Genomic DNA, 19,105 nt, shown 5'->3' with positions numbered 1-19,105 from the left:
CTCATAAAAAACCTAACTATTTGGATTGTTGACAGCCAATTACTATGGACATTAATCCTAATCACATCATTATGACCTTTTAAAAGAAAACAAAATAGGATGTAATACCCCAAATGATAAAAAATTACCACTTTGACCAATTGGTTTGATGGATTCTTGAACTCTGAATAGTATGAATATTTATCTTCTTTCTTTTTGTATCAATGCTTTTTTACAATGAACAATCAGGACCTTTAAATTATAAATCATCTAGAATCCTTTGTTTGATCTTTAATTTTTGTTGATGCAAACTGCAAACCATTTCTCAGACCATACGAGGCCTGGCTGTTAAATATGTTTTTCTCACCACCTCTGACTTGGATCCAAAATTGTCCTGGATGGTAAATGATACAGTTGGTACCAAAATCATAATATGCTTAAAGTTTGCTGTTTAATTTGGCACTTATGTCTTACAGCATGTGATGTCTGATAAGTAATTGACTACATGCATAATTGTTCAAGGAATCAAGAACCAGTACATGCTGGCCATATCAATTAACATGGCTTGATTTGACCCTATACCCTTATACTGGCATGTGGTATAATGACAATACCGATGTATGCTGCCACTTCAACTATCTCTTCCGATGCTTTTATCTTAACAATATACTTTTACATTCCATGCCATTCCTGCCAATTAGTGCCGATTGACATGGAAGTCCTTGCTTGTGTTTTCTGTCTATTGACCTGACAACATCATTTGCACAATTGCAAATGATGGCATAACACATTGCTAATTGTTTTTGTTTTTGTTGTTGTATCCATTCAGGTAATAGGAATGCTCTGACTGTCCTTAGTCTTTGGGCGCCTGTCTTTGCTGTGGGTTTCTATCTGCTTTGTTGGGATGCATATTTGTTTAGCCTTCTGAATATGTAGTTGAATTTCTCTTTTCCTTGCTATAATAAAATCATTTTAATGACTTCTAGATTTATCTAATGGACATCCATATATGGTACACCTTGTTGTCTGCTCTTGTTGGTGGTTTATTGGGTGCATTAGGTCGCCTTGGTGAGGTATTCTTTCATTTTAGTGATTCTTGTCTCAGAAATATCACCATACATGCATTGGACTTTAACTTGCTTATGATAATGGTATTTTTGGCAACATGACAGATACGGTCTCTCGATATGTTTCACAAACGTTTTGAGAGTTTTCCAGAAGCTTTTGTGAAAAATCTAGTCTCATCCCAAATGAAAAGGTTGCAACTCTGAGCCTCCTACTAATTTTTTGAGTACATATTTACTTTATATTGTGGTCACTGATTTCCTATTAACTTTTTGTAGAAGTATTCCAAATAGACCGCCTGCTCAGGTAAGATCTTTCTTTTTCCCTTTGTACAGGTAAATGGTATCAGAATGTTTCTACAATGTTTTTACTGATTTTTTTTCTTTTTTCTTGTACCAGTTGTCCACATATTACAATATATTTTTTTACTGTTTATATTTTGCTCTTAGTGGTTTCTTTGACAAATATATATTCTGTATGTGCACTTTTTTAGTAAGAAATTCTTTTGGTAATTTTGTTTTCTGTCATCCCCTCTTAAGAGTGATGAGTTAGTTTTTTAAATTTTAAACAACTTGAACACCTAAATATTGCCACTTCTGGGCATGAAAGTATACCAAAATGTTTTTGGCAGATCACAATTTTGTGTTGTGCTGGTTGGCATGCCCTTGCCGCTGACATAGATTAAAAAAAAGCCTACCCTTGTATCAGTGCCTCTAGCATGAATTAACATGGTACGGTTTGGCTCAAGCTGACAATGGCAATAGGCACATCAATCCTAATAATTTATAACAGTACTCCTTGACAAATGGATCCTGTCAATGAAAGTATGTATTGTAGTTCTATTTGGTCTTTTCGTTCTCAAGCAGTAAAAATCTGTGATGTGTAACTAATTAGCAGCACATTTTGTTATAAATAATCCTTGGAAGAAGTCTTTGTCATGTTTGTTTGCTTGTTGTGTGTGTGTGTGTATATATAGGGATGCTTATTATAAGAAAAAGTAAAAAACAATGTGACATATTACAAATATAATGAATACAAATGTTTGTTCTTTTGGCTTCTCCATCTTTGTGGATTTTTATAGTAAACCTTCTATATGTTGATGTTCACTTTTATGTCTGTGTGTTTTTGCAATGTAATGAATTCCCTTTGAAAGCAGATTATTATCAAACTTGTTGTGAAATTGATCTGTCATGAATATTTTATAGGAAGTTTCTGTAATTGAATGAATACATTTTTGTGTAAGGTTCTTGAATGATACAATTACTTATCCTTTGCTTTTTGAAGCTACTGTTTGTTCAGAAGTTTTGTGCCTTTTCTTGGGAGTCAACATGATCATGATATTTGTCATAATATTGGATTTGTATAACTATATGCTTTCACTTTGTTTGGAAGTTTGCTAATATATGCTAGTGAATTGGTTTCATGGAAATTCATTTGTAATTGATTCAATTAACCAATTTTCTAATTGCTTTTGTGGGAGATACATATGGTAGGAACCAAGGTTCGAAATTTTATACCGTACTGATGTATCGAGCTTTGCTCGGTATGGTATGGTATGTTATACTGAACGGTATGCCTAAATAAATATATATAATTAATATAAAAATATAAAAAATATTTTTTAATAGAAAATATAAAAATTAATATGTAAAATATAAAAATAATATAAAAATATAAAAAAAGGTGTATGCAGCCTTGGCGATGTCACCTCCTCTTCTCATCACCTCGTCTACGACATTCGGCGAAAAAGGCGACGAAGATGTTGAAGGCCGCAGACGTCTCCGACCTTCGGTGAAGAACGCTGTGAAGAAGAAGGCTGCATAGTCGCAGACGAGAAAATGAAGGAGACCGCCTCTTCCGTTGCTATAGCTATAGCCTTCTTTGATCCCCGCGCCTCCATAGCCTCCTCTTTACGACTCTCCTCGTCGTTACCTTTTGGATCGGGATCATTGAGCGAGGGCAGTATCGGATCGGGATCGAGAAAGGGCGTGGAAACAAGTTCGTGCCGAGGTTCTCCCGATTCTCCCTCTTCTTCGAACACTTTCTCCTTCTTCCTACTTCGATGCTTCTTCCTCAGCCTCATCGCAGCCAGGCCGCTATATCGAGTGGACTGCCCGGTAGCGGGCGGTCCGCGTACTGGTTCATGGGTGGATTGATACGTATTGTCCGTGTCGGGTGGTACGATTCGAAATCGCAAACCTTGGTAGGAACAATGTCTAACTCTGCTACTTCATATGAAGTGGAAGTAGAAGTCTTGGGAGGGAGAGGGAACATAGTTAACATGCATGCTGCTGTATCATATTAAAAAAAGCCTAATCATATGCCCGAAGGTTAGAAGATCTTGCTTTAATATGTTAGTAAAGTTTATAATCTTTGTCTATCAACATGAAATGAAAAAAAAAAAAAAAGATTAGGCAAAATTTGGCTTCTCAGGTACTGCCAGATAGTAAGAAGGCCGGTTGGCCTATTACTTGTCAGAAATAGAGGTTAGTATGCTCCTGTTCAAATGACTTTAGATGGGTCAGACTAGGGTGCTTCAGGCAGGCTGAGTAGGCTTTGGAAGATCCAGGCCATCTGTATCATGACAACATTATGATGCTGATCCACTTCAAAATTATCTTTTTCATGCTGGGAACTTCAAAAAATTAATGTGATGCAGTAGCTATATATTTAATACTTTTGCCACAATAACTTTATCTTTGAAATTTACTTATTAAACCAATTCTTGTTTCCTTTCAATATTGATTGGTATACCTCAAATTTTATATTAGTTTTAGGTGGTAGGGAGAGATGCCATCCTTCCCTAGTATCCAACCATAATGTGACTAGATATGTGAATCTTCCGAAATGGCCTGCAATAGATGTTGTTAATTGGTTGTGCCAATCTGAAAGAGCTAGAAACTCGTCAATTCTTTGATTCCAAAGCTGCCTTATTTGCGTTGTTGGCTATTTTCTTTATCTTTTTTGTAATGATATGGTGGGACCATCTACCCGCATTTCATTTTGTAAATAAAATAAAGGGAATTGGTAGGCTTGCCTGCAGATCAGATATGGCCTGATTTCATCTGAAGCTTTGTCTAGTTTAAGTTGGATATGGTTTAGTGTTTTGAAATGTTAATCCCTTTGGTAACTTCAAGCCATTACTTGATTAATAATTGCATAAAATATGAACCAATCTTGATATTATCTGTTTATGATCCAATCACATTAGTCATATGATAATTTTAGTACCATCATGTGATTAGTGGTGGCATGGAAGCAGTGATTTAAAAAGCGTTAAGTGTGAAAAGATGCTAAGGTCCCAAAATGCCGAAGGTACTAAGCGTTCGCTAGAGCGAAGTGAAGCGCTCTAAAATATTAAAATATAAAAAATATAATATAATTGATAAATATGATTATATAAATAAAAATATGACATTATTAAAAAGATCTAAATTGTCAAGTTATATTATCCATATTCTAATAACAAAAATGTCAAAAGACTCAAAATAATAAAGTTTTATATTAAATTCAATCATCATTATAATCAACATCGTCTTTCTCAAATATATCATAATCTTTTTCTTCCTTTTATTCATCTTCATCAAAATATGTTTTCTTCTCTTCGACAATGGCAGGAGATGAACTGGAGACTTTTGCACTCATTTTTTCCTTTGTTATCTGCATTGTATATGTGTCACATCCTGAAATTTTTTTTTTCCTTTCCACACATTAAGGCCAAGTAGATAAACATCACTTTATTCATTATTCATAAGCCTTTATTACAATTCATTTATTGATCAAATCACAAATATAAAAGTAAACATAGTGGTGTTAACTTCAAGAATCATCCTAGCGGCTCTACCTAGCGGTAGAGGAAGGTCAGCCCTCCATTGGAATTCGATTTAGTGCTAGAGGGATGTTGCTTTGAAAATAAAATACAAAGAAAATTCAGCAACACTGAGTAGGAACCCAAAAAGTCAACTTAAAATGAATACATGATCAAAATTCAATCATCCCATTGGTGTATATCAAATACCCGAAGGAGCACTCCCCCAACAGCGGATGAAGATGCTTTATCCTACGGGATGAGTTTGTGTTCTCCCAATAGCGGATGGAGGCAAACTCATATCGCACTCCTAACAGCAGATGGAGTGGTGTCCCGCACCCGCCAAAGTGGGAACACGTTCCTCCTAACAGCGGATGGAGGAACCATCCAGCCGCCACGTCTGACGGCTCGCTAATCCTCGAAAGGAATCGCCCTACCTGCTCTCGGCAGGGAAATAACATAATCTTACACTGGTCATGTCCATATCGGGATGAAATAACACAATTAAAACATCTCTTTCAAATATCATCAATATCAAATAATATAAATTAGCCCGCAATTGACTTGAACCCTAGTTCAATCGAGCCAATTGAACTTAATTTACTAGAACCTAACTGAACTGATCTTTAATTCTCATTTAACTGGTCTGGAACCACCCTAGACTAGTATAATTTGGACTAGATTAGGTTCAATTTAGGTTAAACTGACTTCAATAAGTCAATAATTCGGAATCACCCTGAATCGATCTAGACTAATCAAGTTTAGTTTAGTTTAGTTCAATCAATATTTGGGCTTAAATCCAACAACAATATTGGGCTTAATTGGGCCAGCCACCATCTACTGGTCATGTGCATTATATATGACTAGGCATGTATCACATAAAGCTGGCCCAGCTTTGGCCCATGGACTGGTCATGTGCATCGCATGTGACCACCCATGATGGTGGGGTTTGGTTAGCCTACGAGCCAAATCCTGACTTGTGGGTTGGGCCTGGACTACGGGCTAGGCCTGATCTACTGACTGGGCTTAGCCAGTGGGCCATGGCCTAACCTATGGGTTGGGCCTGACCTATAAGCAATTTCAATCCAATTAATATCTAATTTCATACCACAACATATATTTATTAACAATATAAACAAAAACATAATAACGTATTAAAAGATAGATAAGGAGATAAGCTTTAATACAAGGAAATAACATTCTAAATTTGAATAGAAATCATAACATATTAAAAGATAGACCGGGAGATAGCTTTAATACAAGAAAATAACCTTTTAAATCCAAATAGAAATCATGCTTTCAACACATGTATAATTTCAACATATTATAGTCAAATAAATTTTAAATCATTTATAATAACACATTTTAAATTTCAGATCAAAGAATATAAAAAAAAAATTTTAGATAACATATTTTAATCTAACAAAGATTTTAATCTAGATAAGATTAAAGATAAACTGTAATGCTAGGAAATATCATATAAAACATATAAATTTTTAATATGTTTAAATATAAAATAAAAGTCTTAAGCAGGATTAAAGAATATTATAAAAACTTCAGTAAATTTTAATGCAACAATATGATTTTGACATTTAAAGAATTGATAAATATCTTTCAAACTACAAAATATTTAACATTTAAAAAATCAAAATAAAAACTAAAACTTTTATTTTCAAGGAAGGTAGAAAAACCTACCTCTCGTCAGCAGGGTGTAACTCCTCTTTCCTCCTACTGCCAAGCTCGACTAGGTGATGAACGAAGGAGAGAAATCCCTCCCCTTAAATAAGAGGAGGTGAGCCTCCATTAAAGAAAATTTATTTTAAATTTTGTATTTATTTAATATAAATTATTTTCATTTAATATACTAACAAATATGATATCACCTTATTTGGAATGCTCAATAGTTATTTTCTAATTCGTATTAACAAACAAGGAAATAGATTAAGATTTCCTTAAATTACAATGACAAGTAAGGAAAAAATTAATTCCTAACTTAAATATTTAATGTGATTACAATATGTCTGTAATTCTCCAACACCTGAGGCTCTTGTCATATCTCTCTATATTAAGCTGTCATCTTTGAATACATTCTCATCTTTAACATCTTGCAAGTTTGCACCCATTCCTCCCCCCAAACCACTCATTTAAATCATCAATGTCTTGTAATGAGATTGGATCAATGTTATTTCGCAAATCATGACGAGCCTTTATTGCTTGATTATACTTTATATAAATAAGATCATATAATCGTCGATGCTCTAACCGATTTTTTCTCTTCGTGTGAATCTGTCATATTATATAGTTAAAAAAATATTAATATATCTATCTAAAAAAGAATAGATTAATTGAAACAAAAATATTTTGTGATCTTTACATGCTCAAAGACACTTCAGTTTCTCTCACAACACGTAGAACTACAAATCAAACTAAGAATTTTGATAGCCAATTGTTACAAGTTCGGGATGAAATTTCCAGATAGACTCCACCATTCTGTAGCAAAATTTACTTTGTTATTAATAATAACATACTATACATAAAATTAATTATATAAATTTATTAATATCGGGGATGTAGTTGTCCTTGATCAAACTGTCATTGAAATTCCAAAAAGACCATTGATATCTTTATATAAAGATAATTTACTTTTGATCTTATCTTGCATCTTAAGGTTTGGAACCAATCTTGTAATGCACTGATATAACCCATTTACAATTTCTGCATCAAACTCAATGGATGTAAAAGAATTATGGAGCTGTATCTGTCCTTGGCTTGACTCGTAGTACCAGTCAGTACTGGTGTACTTACACATGGTACATTGGTGTTTCAAAGATGGAGGAGGAGAAGAGGAAGGAAGAATAGGAGGCGGTGGAGGAAGAGGAGGAAGAGGAAGGCGGAAGAGAAGGAAAAAGTGGAGGAAGAAGGTGGAAGAGGAAGAAGGAGAAGACGTGGTAAAGAGGAGGGAGGTGGAAGAGGAGAAAGGGGAGAAGAGGTGGAGGAAGTGTAAGGCGGGCGGTGGTGGGTGGCGACGAGCTGCTGAAGAGAAATGTGAAAGGCTCATGTTCGGGGTGAAGAGGGCTTGCACTAATGTTTGTTTTTGAATTTTTTTTAAAAGGTCAGGACCGGACTGTGCCAACTGGAGGCGGTCCGCATACCAGTTCACCTCAGACCAGTGCGTACTGTCCGTTTTCTATCGGTCCGAGCGAAATGTCAATCACTAGACATGACATCTCGGTGTGGTTAGTTAATGCCATTATCTGCTCTGCATCTTGACCAAATATATCATCTGTTACTACTGTTTTATCGTTGTAGTAGTTAACTATGTTGGAAGTTTATTGTGTTGTCTTGATTAGCCTCACATTTGAAGTGGATGGTCTGTTGTGTCTACTATTAGCAACATGGGCTTAAGGTGTTCGGCTACATAGTATGAGGTTTGTCTGCAATTTATTGGCTAGTAGACCTTTCGGTTTTGTTGTGACATTATCAGCCTCAATTTATAGCAGACCCTTCTCCTACTTTCCTAATGAGTCAACCATATCAGGTTATGTTCAATGTTGCAATATTCATTGGCTTATACAAGGCAATGCAGAGAATTCATGTCCAGTACAAGTTTGATGCATCAGTTTGTTATGCTTCTTTTCTTAGCGCCCGTCTAGCACATCTTTCATGAAATGTGCACATTTCGCCCCCAAGAACTAGTGTCACTCTTTTGGTCCTCTTTTTTCGGTGCCATCTCATCTGGCATTGTAACTTCTTGAACCTTCTAATACTTTTTTCTGATATGTATGTTTTACTTAGATGACGGTTGAGGTAAGTGTCACTGTATCAAATTGGTAATTGCCGCCACAGGAGCTGAAGATGAGGGGAAGGGAGGTGGAGAAAACTGTAGAAATGTTTTCGAAGTGGTGATGGAGTTGCATCTGATGGAGCAAAAGCAATGGTAGTGTGTCCTGTAGCATTATTGGGTCAATGGGCTCAGACAGAGTGAGAAGATATGAAGATTGTGGAGCTGACAGTGGAGATGCAATGATTTGTTTGAGGCAGTGGAATGAGGTGGCAAATGCTGAAAAGCAGAAGGCATGTGAAGGTGGAAGATTATTCAGAAAAGAAACAATAGCAGCCATCTCCTGTCGAATAATCTTGATTTTCATAATCAACAAATTAGTATTCTTTGATTTAACCATCAATAGTGTATGATATTAGAATCCCACATTAACCTGAAGATCATACATAGATCTACTGGCATATTCCATGCCTGTTCTGCAGGTTTTTTATCCAAATTATGCTGAGGAAACCACATTCTACTTCCATCAGGTTGTACTGCATCATAGGTTTGTGACTGGAATAGGTTATGTTCTGTGTCAATCTCTACAACTCACAATGGAAGTTCTCTTTTTGGTGTTTTTTGAAAGAAAATCTTGTTCAGGGACTAATCAAGAAATCTCTATCTTAGAGGTGAGTAGAAAGACATGTTATGTCTGAGTTCACCAATCTCTGAAGTATGAACCACTGCAAGTTGTAAACAGCTGAACTGTTTCAATTTTCCTGATTCTTTTGTCGTTATAAGCAGTCACTACTTTTGGTGTTGTCATGTTCTTAAAGCTCCAAAATTTATTTGATTAAGTTACAACCCATAATTATTTTATTTGCAAAAAGAATATTTTATCCTTTTGTTGATATATGATCTTATGATGCCTATGGTGTTCCTCCATTGTTTACCTTCAGGATTCTAAAGATATGGACAGGGATTTTGCAGCGAAGTTCTCTCCCTTTTGGAATGAAATTATCAAAAGCTTGCGGGAAGAAGACTACATAAACAACCGGTAAATGCAATTTCTAAGATGTGATTCTACTTGCTATGGAACTTCTGTTTTGTGAATGCATTGAGTCTCTAATTTTTTGTCGAACTAGTTAAGGCCTTAAGGGCCATTTTGTTTTCATGGTTTTTGACAGAGAAATGGATTTGCTTTCTATTCCAAGCAATTCCGGGACCTGGCGGTTGGTCCAATGGCCTTTATTTCTCCTGACCAGTAAGGTTTGTTGTCAGTAGTAATAGTTCCTACTTTCAAAACCCTATTGCAATTATTTTTCAATTGATTCTAAAACCTGTTTAATGTTTATAGATACCATTGGCAATTGACGTGGCTTTGGATTGCAAAGATACACAAACTGATCTATGGAGCAGAATCTCAAAGGACAAATACATGGCATATGCTGTTAAGGAAGTCTACTACAGTATGGAAAGGATTCTGGTTTCTGTAGTTGATGGTGAAGGGAGACTTTGGTATTCTATTGCAAATTTCTTATTTCTTTTCAGAAATGCATAATTTTATTACACGCGAATCTTACATATTTGCTTGATGGCAGGGTGGAGAAGTTATTCCAAGAACTTAATAACAGTATCTCAGTGGACTCACTGGTAGTAACTATAACGCTTAAAAAGCTGCAACTGGTGTTGACAAGGTTCTCTGCCTTGGCTGGGCTTCTTGTGAGTCATCTGAGAACTAGTCCATCTGCCTTACAGTTGGTTGCTAGTTCATGTAAAAGAAACATGAACTGCTCATTGTTTCATCTATCACCGTCTCTCATGTTCTGTGATGTTCTAATCTTGCTTTATGCCTAGTTTTGTTACATTAATTTGGATGCTTATTGCTAGGGCATAAAACTGGTGACTGTAAAATTTAAGAAGAATTGTCAAGGATGCGATAAATGATTTAACCCACAAAATTGAAACAAATTGAATGTATTGCAAAATTTGAAAATTTTACAGCATACAAATCCTTTGTTTCAGGGCATTTTAAGTATCCCACATGTCAAGTTTTGTATTTTGTTACATGTTGATCTTGTAGTTGTTTGTCTATGAATTGTGATGCTAGCATAAGGTTTCTATCACAAAACAAGTTACGAAAAACATACGAAAAACAAAGCACATGATAGTCAGATTTGTTTTTTGTTATATGCGCTTGAGGGTGCGTAAATTTTGTCACTACTGTCCTAGTCCCATGCTGATGTCATTATTCGATTGTGCCTGCACTTCTTAACATCTTGGTCTCTGTCTAATATATTTGTGTGTTAGATGCTGTTTGATAGCTTGTTTTCACACTCCTTTTTATTTTCTAGTGGTTTTCTTCATAAAAAGAAATATTATGCAGATAAGAGATGAGACTCCTGAACTTGCCATTGGTGCTTCAAAAGCTGCACATGAATTATATGATGTTGTCACTCATGATTTCTTGACCTCAAATTTGAGGTACCATTGAACACTTGGCCATTATAGTGACACGTAATATGCTTGTGGTATCCATACAAATATTGCCTAGAATCCAATGAGTTTGTTTATCCTCAGTGAGCAACTCGATTCTTGGCAACTTTTAGCGAGAGCAAGAAATGAAGGTCGCCTCTTCTCTAAAATTTCATGGCCCAGGGACAAAGAAACTGTATGGAACCTTCTTACAGTTCACAAGTTAGTGCTTATTATCAATAATATATATTGCTGGTTTACTTTGTATTTTTCTTCAGAGAGAACAGGTGAAACGGTTGTATCTACTTTTAACTGTAAAAGATTCTGCTACAAATATTCCAAAGAATTTAGAAGCCAGAAGGAGACTGCAGTTCTTTGCAAATTCATTGTTTATGAACATGCCGTCGCCGAATCCTGTTTCTGAGATGATGCCTTTTAGGTATTTGTTAAACATGTTGGTAGTGTTGCAAATTTTCAAAGCATTTTTAGTGTAATTAAGATTTTACTTGATTGGATTGTAGTGTTTTTACTCCATACTACAGCGAGACAGTACTCTACAGTTCTTCAGATTTACGGGTTGAAAATGAAGATGGGATTTCAACCCTTTTTTATCTTCAGAAGATCTTTCCAGGTGATCCTTCAGTTCTTCGTGAGAACTTTTATGATTTATGTGGTCTGGCGTATATAATTTTTACTGAATGGCAGTACAAAATTCAACTTTATATTTCAAATCCATTGTTTACTGATTTACTGTAAGTTTAGAATTTATACTACTAGTAATACTTGCGATTTTGGACTTTGAATCAGGGTTCTCAATTTCGATTTGTACCGTCCAATATGGGCGTACGTACCAGTCCGAGACGATACCGGTACACGGATCGTCCTCTACCGGGCAATACCAGTGTTTTGACCGGTACCGAGGCGTATCGATCGGTACCGAGACGTACCGATCGGTACCACCCTGGATATTGACCGTTTCTAAGGCATACCGATCGGTATGCCCTGGCGTGATAGGTGAATGTATTTTTAAGGTTTTAGGGTGTACCATCGGTACGCCCTAGCGTACCGACGGTATATACCGGTACGTACCGTACCGAGTAGAGCTCAGTACGTCGATACGGACCGGTATTCAAAACCTTGCTTTGAATAATTCGTTGTAGATATATGGTTTACGTGATCTGAGGAGTTCCTACATGTGTTTTACAGGTAGTCCTTGTTTTTTCTGGAGAATTATTTAAGTTTTTCATGATAATTTCTAGCTTGCTTATCAGCTTATCTAATATTTACATTTTAGGAACAATTTGATCTGGCTTATGCTCCTACTCTATCGACCATATGATTTTCAGAGTTTGGGTGAATCGATATATAACACATTTTAAATGATATGCTTATTGGCTTATTGCTACTGATTGTTAAGGTTCTGTAGATGAAAATTCTTTGTGACACCATTGTTCCAAAAGGTTGATATGATGGAGAACATGATTGCCATTTAATCCCTAATTTCACTACACTATGAGTAGTCACATACTGGTACATTATTCTGGGTCATTGTTAGCACCATATCAGCTGTTGTTAAGATGTTCCCTAAGCACCATTTTTTCCTATAAATTGGTCTTGTTTACTGGTCTATGCATTGCCTATCACAATATGGTTATACTGGTTGCTCTTTGCAAATTGGCTGATGTAGGGATATATGTTGATGTGGCCAAAGATTGATTTTCCATGAATAGAGGTATGTTGAGGTTAGCATTCTCATGATAAAATTAACATGAGGATTTTTTTTTTCTTCCCCTAAGGTGTAACGGTTTATTCAACACACTATTGGTGTAGGGTAAAGATGTCTAGGTGCGACTCTTTGGAACTGGAGTAACTCCAACTATCGTGCTCTTATTTTGGTCTCTGTTTTACTACTGCCATTCTTAAAACTAAAAAAAACTAAAAAAGTATTTTTTTTTGCTTTAATCCTCATCTACTCTTTTATCTTTGTTTGTTGGCTTTTCAAAAAAACATAGCTGAAGACCCTTGCCTTTGCTCCAAATACTTTCTGGTTTCCAACCCTCAGAAATTGAAACAAAAAAATTCCTAGAGCTTTGAATTCCAAAAGGTACTATCTTTTTAACCATAACCTATAGATCCAAGTTGTCTGAAGCAAGATTGTAAATGTTCGTCAAATACTGGTTTCAACAATTTGTCAGAAGGATACAATACCAACATACTGAGTGGTACACTGAGTTGTGTTGCTCAGTATCAAGGACTGCTGTACCGCTCAAAACGATATGAAACAGGCAGTGTGTACCGGTCCAGGCGAAGGTCGGTTCATGGTCCATCTTGTTTTGGGTGGCCTGATTAAAATAAAAAAAAGAAAAAGTGGTGGGACTCATCCAACTCAGCGTTAAAAAAGAAAAAAAACCAAATTAGGGCTTGTGAATGTGATTCCTCTTCTCGCATATGATGCTGTTGTTGCCGCCGTTGCTGCTATTTCGTGACGTCACTGTCGCCACCGTTGCTTCCTGATGTCGCTGACACTACCGTTGCTTTGCGAATCCTTGGTCGTGCTGTTGCCGTCGCTGCCAACACCATTGCCCTGCATTCCTTCTTCTTGATAGGGATGCTCCCACGTCTTCTCCTCATCTTCTTCCTTCTCCTTCTCCAATACTTCTTCCTCCTCCATTGCTTCCTCTTCTTCCTTCTTCATTTCCTTTCTCCTTTTTTCTCCTGTATATCTCCACCGCTCCTTCCTCTTCTCCCTCTATTTATTCCTCTGCCAAACACTGGTATATACTAGTGTACCATGTGTCGGTACATAGGTACTGACCTTTGCGTACCTATGCGACAGATCGCCGAAATGGGCCTGGTACCCGAAACGATGATTGTGGCTCAGTATTACTGGAAAAAGAATAAAAAAGTGATTTACTGATTCATATTATGTTGTATGGTCTATCACTGGCCCTTAGTCAGATCAACAATGTACCAGTCTGACCAATATAAAGTATATTAAATTATGGTGTGGAGCAAGTAGCATCCATCGTTATCGTCAGAGCCCCTTTAAATGCTTTGTCCTACATGATTGCCAAACTGCTCTGTGCTAATGCAGTTTGCCTTTCCATGGATTTTGTGGTGCCTGGTAGCCCATGTCTGACGTTTGATGTGATATCTGGTTCTTAGCCTACTAGCATAGATGGTAAGATTACATTTGATTGGGAACAAGGCATGACATAGATGGTGGTGTGACAGATCATGGTGCATTTTTGTGCCTGTATGTTATTTATTTTATACGTAAATGCAAAAATGAATCATTTGAACTAAACACTGTGATTTTCTTTTGGCCTTTGAATTGGTTGTTGACTCATTGAAAACAACCTGAAACATGCTTACTTCCAACTTACAATGATTCAATGCGTATCAGCCTACCGTTTTAACATTTATGAATTTTTGTTTTGAAAGTTAATTTTGTTTGTTTTTTATGCTTAAACTAGTGAGTTGGTAATTGACACCTTCAAATTATGCAGATTGATTGGCTAATGACCTCTAGCATCTAGCAATTTTCTGAAGTAATGGTGTTTGTTCTCAAGTTAATGTAAATAGTAGATCACTTTAAAGCTAGTCATGGCTTATCTGTTTTCTGCTGCAAAGCCTACCATGCGTTCTGCCTTTGGTTTACCTGCCAAGATCATTCTGCTGGTTATTAGTTATCACATAGAAATCAGTTCCTTGGTTATGATTATTTGGTGTTGTGCTTCCACCTCATGACCACATGTTGTGGTCCTTCACTTCTATCACATGATAGTTGCTTTGTGTGCAAGCATCCTTGTACAAACATTTCTGTGCACATGGCATTATCTTGTGCAGATAAAACATCAACTTCTAGAAAGTTCTTATGCTTCGATTGTGAGATATTAGTTTTAGCTGGCATGCTCATTGGGATGTATTCACTCTATGTTGATTCGCTTCAGATATTCATATGTCCTGTATGACATTAACATGAATTCATTTACTGATTCAGTTATCTTGCCATGTTAGTTTTATTAACAAATGTGGTATGGTGATTCGTCTGATTTTTTAAAATGTCATCTACATTAAATAATTTCATTTCTTCATCAATCTTACATGATCAATTTGTTATTTTAGATGAGTGGGAAAACTTTCTAGAGCGAATTAAATCAACTGCAGATGCTGTTGAAGATAATGATAACCTTGAATTGCGGTTTTGGGCATCTTATCGCGGCCAAACATTGGCAAGAACAGGTTATTGTGTTTCTTTGCTACCTGAATTGCCTGTTGGCAATCGTCTCCTTTTTTCCCCCTTGTTTCTTTGACTTCCAAATGTTAAGCCTCCCTTTTATTAGCTCATCTACTTCAGCTGCCATATCATGGCTATTCTGTTGCTTTCTTCTTTTGCTCATGTGCTATTAACAATTTCATGGCGTGATCATGTAGTGCGTGGTATGATGTACTACAGAAGGGCCCTTATGTTACAAAGTTATCTAGAAAAGCGCTATCTTGGAGGTACTTTCTTGTTGCTGTTCATCTGCCAATCTTTACCAGACCTGTAATCTTTATTGTGATATTTTACTATATATTATAATGTGATATTGCAGGAATTGAAGATGGTTATTCTGGAGCTGATTACATGAGTACACAAGGATATGAATTGTCTCCTGAATCGCGTGCCCAAGCTGATCTGAAATTTACGTATGTCGTCTCATGCCAAATTTATGGTCAACAGAAACAAAAAGGGGCTCAAGAGGCAGCCGATATTGCTCTCCTTATGCAGAGGTTAAATAAATTCTTATCTTTGAAACAAAGGGTTTGCCTTTGATATAGGCCGTTGAAAGTCATAAATGTTATTGATATATGTTAAAATTCTCTGACTTTTGTTGTCATTATGGATTTTATAATTGTGAAATTTTGGTTTTCAATTTGACAATTTGGACATTGTAGATTTGCAAGCCTCTAGAATTTTTGTAGGAATTACATGCTGCAAGATATTGATTGTTTCCAACTGCTGTTATGAAGGTCCATCCAAGGTGCACTTATGTATGATTAGCATGGATACTCATTATGGAATCCTCATTTTGGTCTGGTTTCATAGGCTTCAATGAGTGCATATTATCTTTCACGTGTTGTGGGCTATTCGAAAATGCTATGGCAACTAAGAGATGCCTATATATTCTAATGCATACATCTTTCAAAACTTGCTTTCTTTTATCAAAATCAAGTCTTCCTGTTTTCAATAATTGAATTTATGTGTTGTGATGCATCATAATTGAGCTGCCTGTCAGTGGGGCTAACTGTTCGTTGGGATAGAACGAAAAAACGCCATTGCTATCTTGATTTATTCGTCTGCCTCTTTTTCTTTTCATTTGTTTTTCTTGCTCTGGTTTCCTAGCTCCTATTACTGTCCTTTTATGCAGGGGTTTGATGTGTACTGCCCGGTACGGGTGGTACATATCAGTCCGAGAGGATACCGGTATGCGGACCGTCCTCTACTAGGCAGTACTAATGTTTTGACCGGTACCGAGGTGTATCGACCAGTACCGAGATGTACCGATCGGTATCACCTCGGATTTCGATCGTTATCGAGGTATACCAATCGGTATGCCTTGGCGTGGTAGGTGACTGTATTTTTAAGGTTTTAGGGTATACCATCGGTATGTACCGTACCGAGCAGAGCTCGGTATGCCGATACAGACTGGTATTCAAAATCCTGCTTTTATATTGTTGCTACTTTCAATTACATGTTTTTTCTTCTCTTTGTTTTCTTTCTTAATTTGTAATTTCTTTGCTCCTGCCACTCTTCAATTAATCATTGCTTTGTGTTCTTGGTTTTTCCATAATGTTACTTTTGATTCCCCTGTCCGTTCCTTTTTTTTCATCTTCTCTGTCATCTTTCGGTTTCTTTGCTCTTGAAATGAAGTATCACGATTTCACCTCAGTAGAAAAGAAATGATGCAGAGGAAGGATAGATGCCTTGTCATCATATTTCTATATGCTCACCATCTGGCATAAGTTGAGATAGAGTGGAGATTTCCTAGAGGGAGAGGTTATAGGAAAGAAAGTAGCTTTAGCCTCTAAGGGCGATATGGATGTCATGTTAAAGAATGGAAACGCAATGTAGGGCCAAAACAGGGCCCATTGCTTACTTCAAGGCTGTGGACAATTTTCTTTGCCTTTGCTGTATTACTATAAATATAATAGTCGATAACTGCCATATTATCTTTGTATGTTGTTCTTTATTTATTTTCAATAATCTTATTGGTGATTTACTCTTTTTTTCTCTTATATTAAAATCTTATTTTTCATATTTGATATTTTATTTCCGTATTTCTTTGAAAAGATAGATATCTTATGGAATATGAAGCTAAAAGAGTTTTTCTGGCATTTATATTCAGTTTTTAAAAATTATGCTTTTGTTTTTGAGCTATTTTATCTTGATCCACCATATCTTATTTATCTAGTTTCTCGTCTTTATCCTACCGTCCTCTTGTTTTGGTTCTATTTCTCCTAGCTGACTCATTCCTAATTCACATTTTGATCCTGTATATGTTGGTTGAAGCTACTTTAATTTCATCCAAGGATCCGTTCCTTTGCTGTCTGAATGTAAATAGATAATTTTCTGAAATTTTGTTTTTGGAATATCTTATCATATCTTTTTTATGTTAAGCAAGTGACTAAGGTCCAAAGGGTCTCTTATATTAAATTTTGTTTTTCTGAAAGTTCGCCCTGTGCCTTGGTTCCAAAGGGTCTTGGCTCTTAGTGTTCCTTGAGCCTTTGAAAATTTTGGTCCTTGTGCCTTAATGTTCCTTGAACATTTTGGTCTGTGAACTATGGATGGCTGTAACTCTTTAACTTTTTTTGCAGTATGTCAAAGTTCTTTTTTCTTTGTCTTATTGTGTGTGTTGGTTGTTGCTGTGCTGAATGATTATTGCACTGGCCTGTTGCTCGAATTCCAGAAATGAGGCTCTTCGAGTTGCTTTCATACATGTCGAGGAAAATGCATTAGCTGATGGAACAATTTCTAAAGAGTTCTACTCAAAGCTTGTCAAAGCTGATGCTAACGGAAAAGATCAGGTGCACTGGATAGCACATTAATGGTTGAATTGGTTTATCTTCTTTTCCCATTGTTCATTTTTTCAGCGAAGTTTTTATATTTCCAAGTTATTCTTGTATTTGTTATACTTAATAAGGTGCAGATTAATTGTCGTGCTTTATTTCATTATTTTATCATGTGTATAATATTTGAAAAAAACATATTTTGGTACAAGTATTGACAAATTTGTTTATTGCTATTTTAGCTTGGTTGCTGAAATCTGTCCAAAGCATGGTATGCAATTTCGAATGGTATTGTCCGGTACGGGCGGTACGTATCGGTTCGATGGTATACCGGTACGTGGACCTCTCGCTACCGGATGGAACGTGCTACAGGGCTATAGTGTTATACTGTAGCAGTGCTACAGTACTACAGTAGAGAAAGAAATATTTAAAATTTGGCATACCGTTTGGTATACCCTGGTGTACCGCTCAGTACTTGGTACCGTACCAAGCCAACCTCGAAACACTGGTATGGTACGGTATTGCATATGTTGGTCCAAAGGATTAATGATTGTGTGTTTGTAAATTATCTGATTGAACCATGAACAGAATAATTTTGCTGCTCTATGATAATGTGTTTGACATTTCTATTTTGTTACTCTTGACGACTAGCAGAAATCAAGTGTGAAGTGTGCTTATATGGACCTCTTAACCATCCCAGAACTTTTAACCGTTGAATATCCAAATGTAGGTGTGGGCTTTTCAATGAATACATAGAATTACTTTGCTAAACAACAATATGAACTTGAAAATGATCATGTAAATGAAAATGGGAAATGATATGTCTTCTGTTTGTAAAAAAGAAATCCCTCTTGTTGCTTCTTTGTGTACCTGGAGTGGCTATTTGACAGGCTTTTGTACCGACATTAATATATTCAAATATGCAATTTGTATGCCCTGGAACATCTTTATGTTAAGTCAGA

General features: G+C 36.2%; 1 protein-coding gene across 1 annotated transcript in view; it reads left to right on the top strand.

Annotated features, from left to right (window-relative positions):
- The window catches only part of LOC135605409 (callose synthase 10-like), a 60,120-nt gene that overhangs the window by 22,099 nt on the left and 18,916 nt on the right, over nucleotides 1-19,105 (top strand). The window contains exons 20-35 of the mRNA XM_065095464.1: nucleotides 809-858; nucleotides 966-1,052; nucleotides 1,152-1,237; nucleotides 1,323-1,350; nucleotides 9,575-9,672; nucleotides 9,803-9,884; nucleotides 9,973-10,133; nucleotides 10,217-10,337; nucleotides 11,002-11,099; nucleotides 11,196-11,286; nucleotides 11,369-11,529; nucleotides 11,612-11,721; nucleotides 15,219-15,335; nucleotides 15,528-15,596; nucleotides 15,689-15,866; nucleotides 18,044-18,161. Coding sequence (XP_064951536.1) covers nucleotides 809-858; nucleotides 966-1,052; nucleotides 1,152-1,237; nucleotides 1,323-1,350; nucleotides 9,575-9,672; nucleotides 9,803-9,884; nucleotides 9,973-10,133; nucleotides 10,217-10,337; nucleotides 11,002-11,099; nucleotides 11,196-11,286; nucleotides 11,369-11,529; nucleotides 11,612-11,721; nucleotides 15,219-15,335; nucleotides 15,528-15,596; nucleotides 15,689-15,866; nucleotides 18,044-18,161 — 1,655 coding nt within the window. The remainder of the gene's footprint in view (nucleotides 1-808; nucleotides 859-965; nucleotides 1,053-1,151; nucleotides 1,238-1,322; nucleotides 1,351-9,574; nucleotides 9,673-9,802; nucleotides 9,885-9,972; nucleotides 10,134-10,216; nucleotides 10,338-11,001; nucleotides 11,100-11,195; nucleotides 11,287-11,368; nucleotides 11,530-11,611; nucleotides 11,722-15,218; nucleotides 15,336-15,527; nucleotides 15,597-15,688; nucleotides 15,867-18,043; nucleotides 18,162-19,105) is intronic.

The sequence above is a fragment of the Musa acuminata genome, chromosome BXJ2-2 (assembly GCF_036884655.1).
Source record: "Musa acuminata AAA Group cultivar baxijiao chromosome BXJ2-2, Cavendish_Baxijiao_AAA, whole genome shotgun sequence".
In the NCBI taxonomy this organism is placed as follows: Eukaryota; Viridiplantae; Streptophyta; class Magnoliopsida; order Zingiberales; family Musaceae; genus Musa; species Musa acuminata.
The sequence above is the reverse complement of the archived record's forward strand: the minus strand, read 5'-3'. Positions and strand labels throughout refer to the sequence as shown.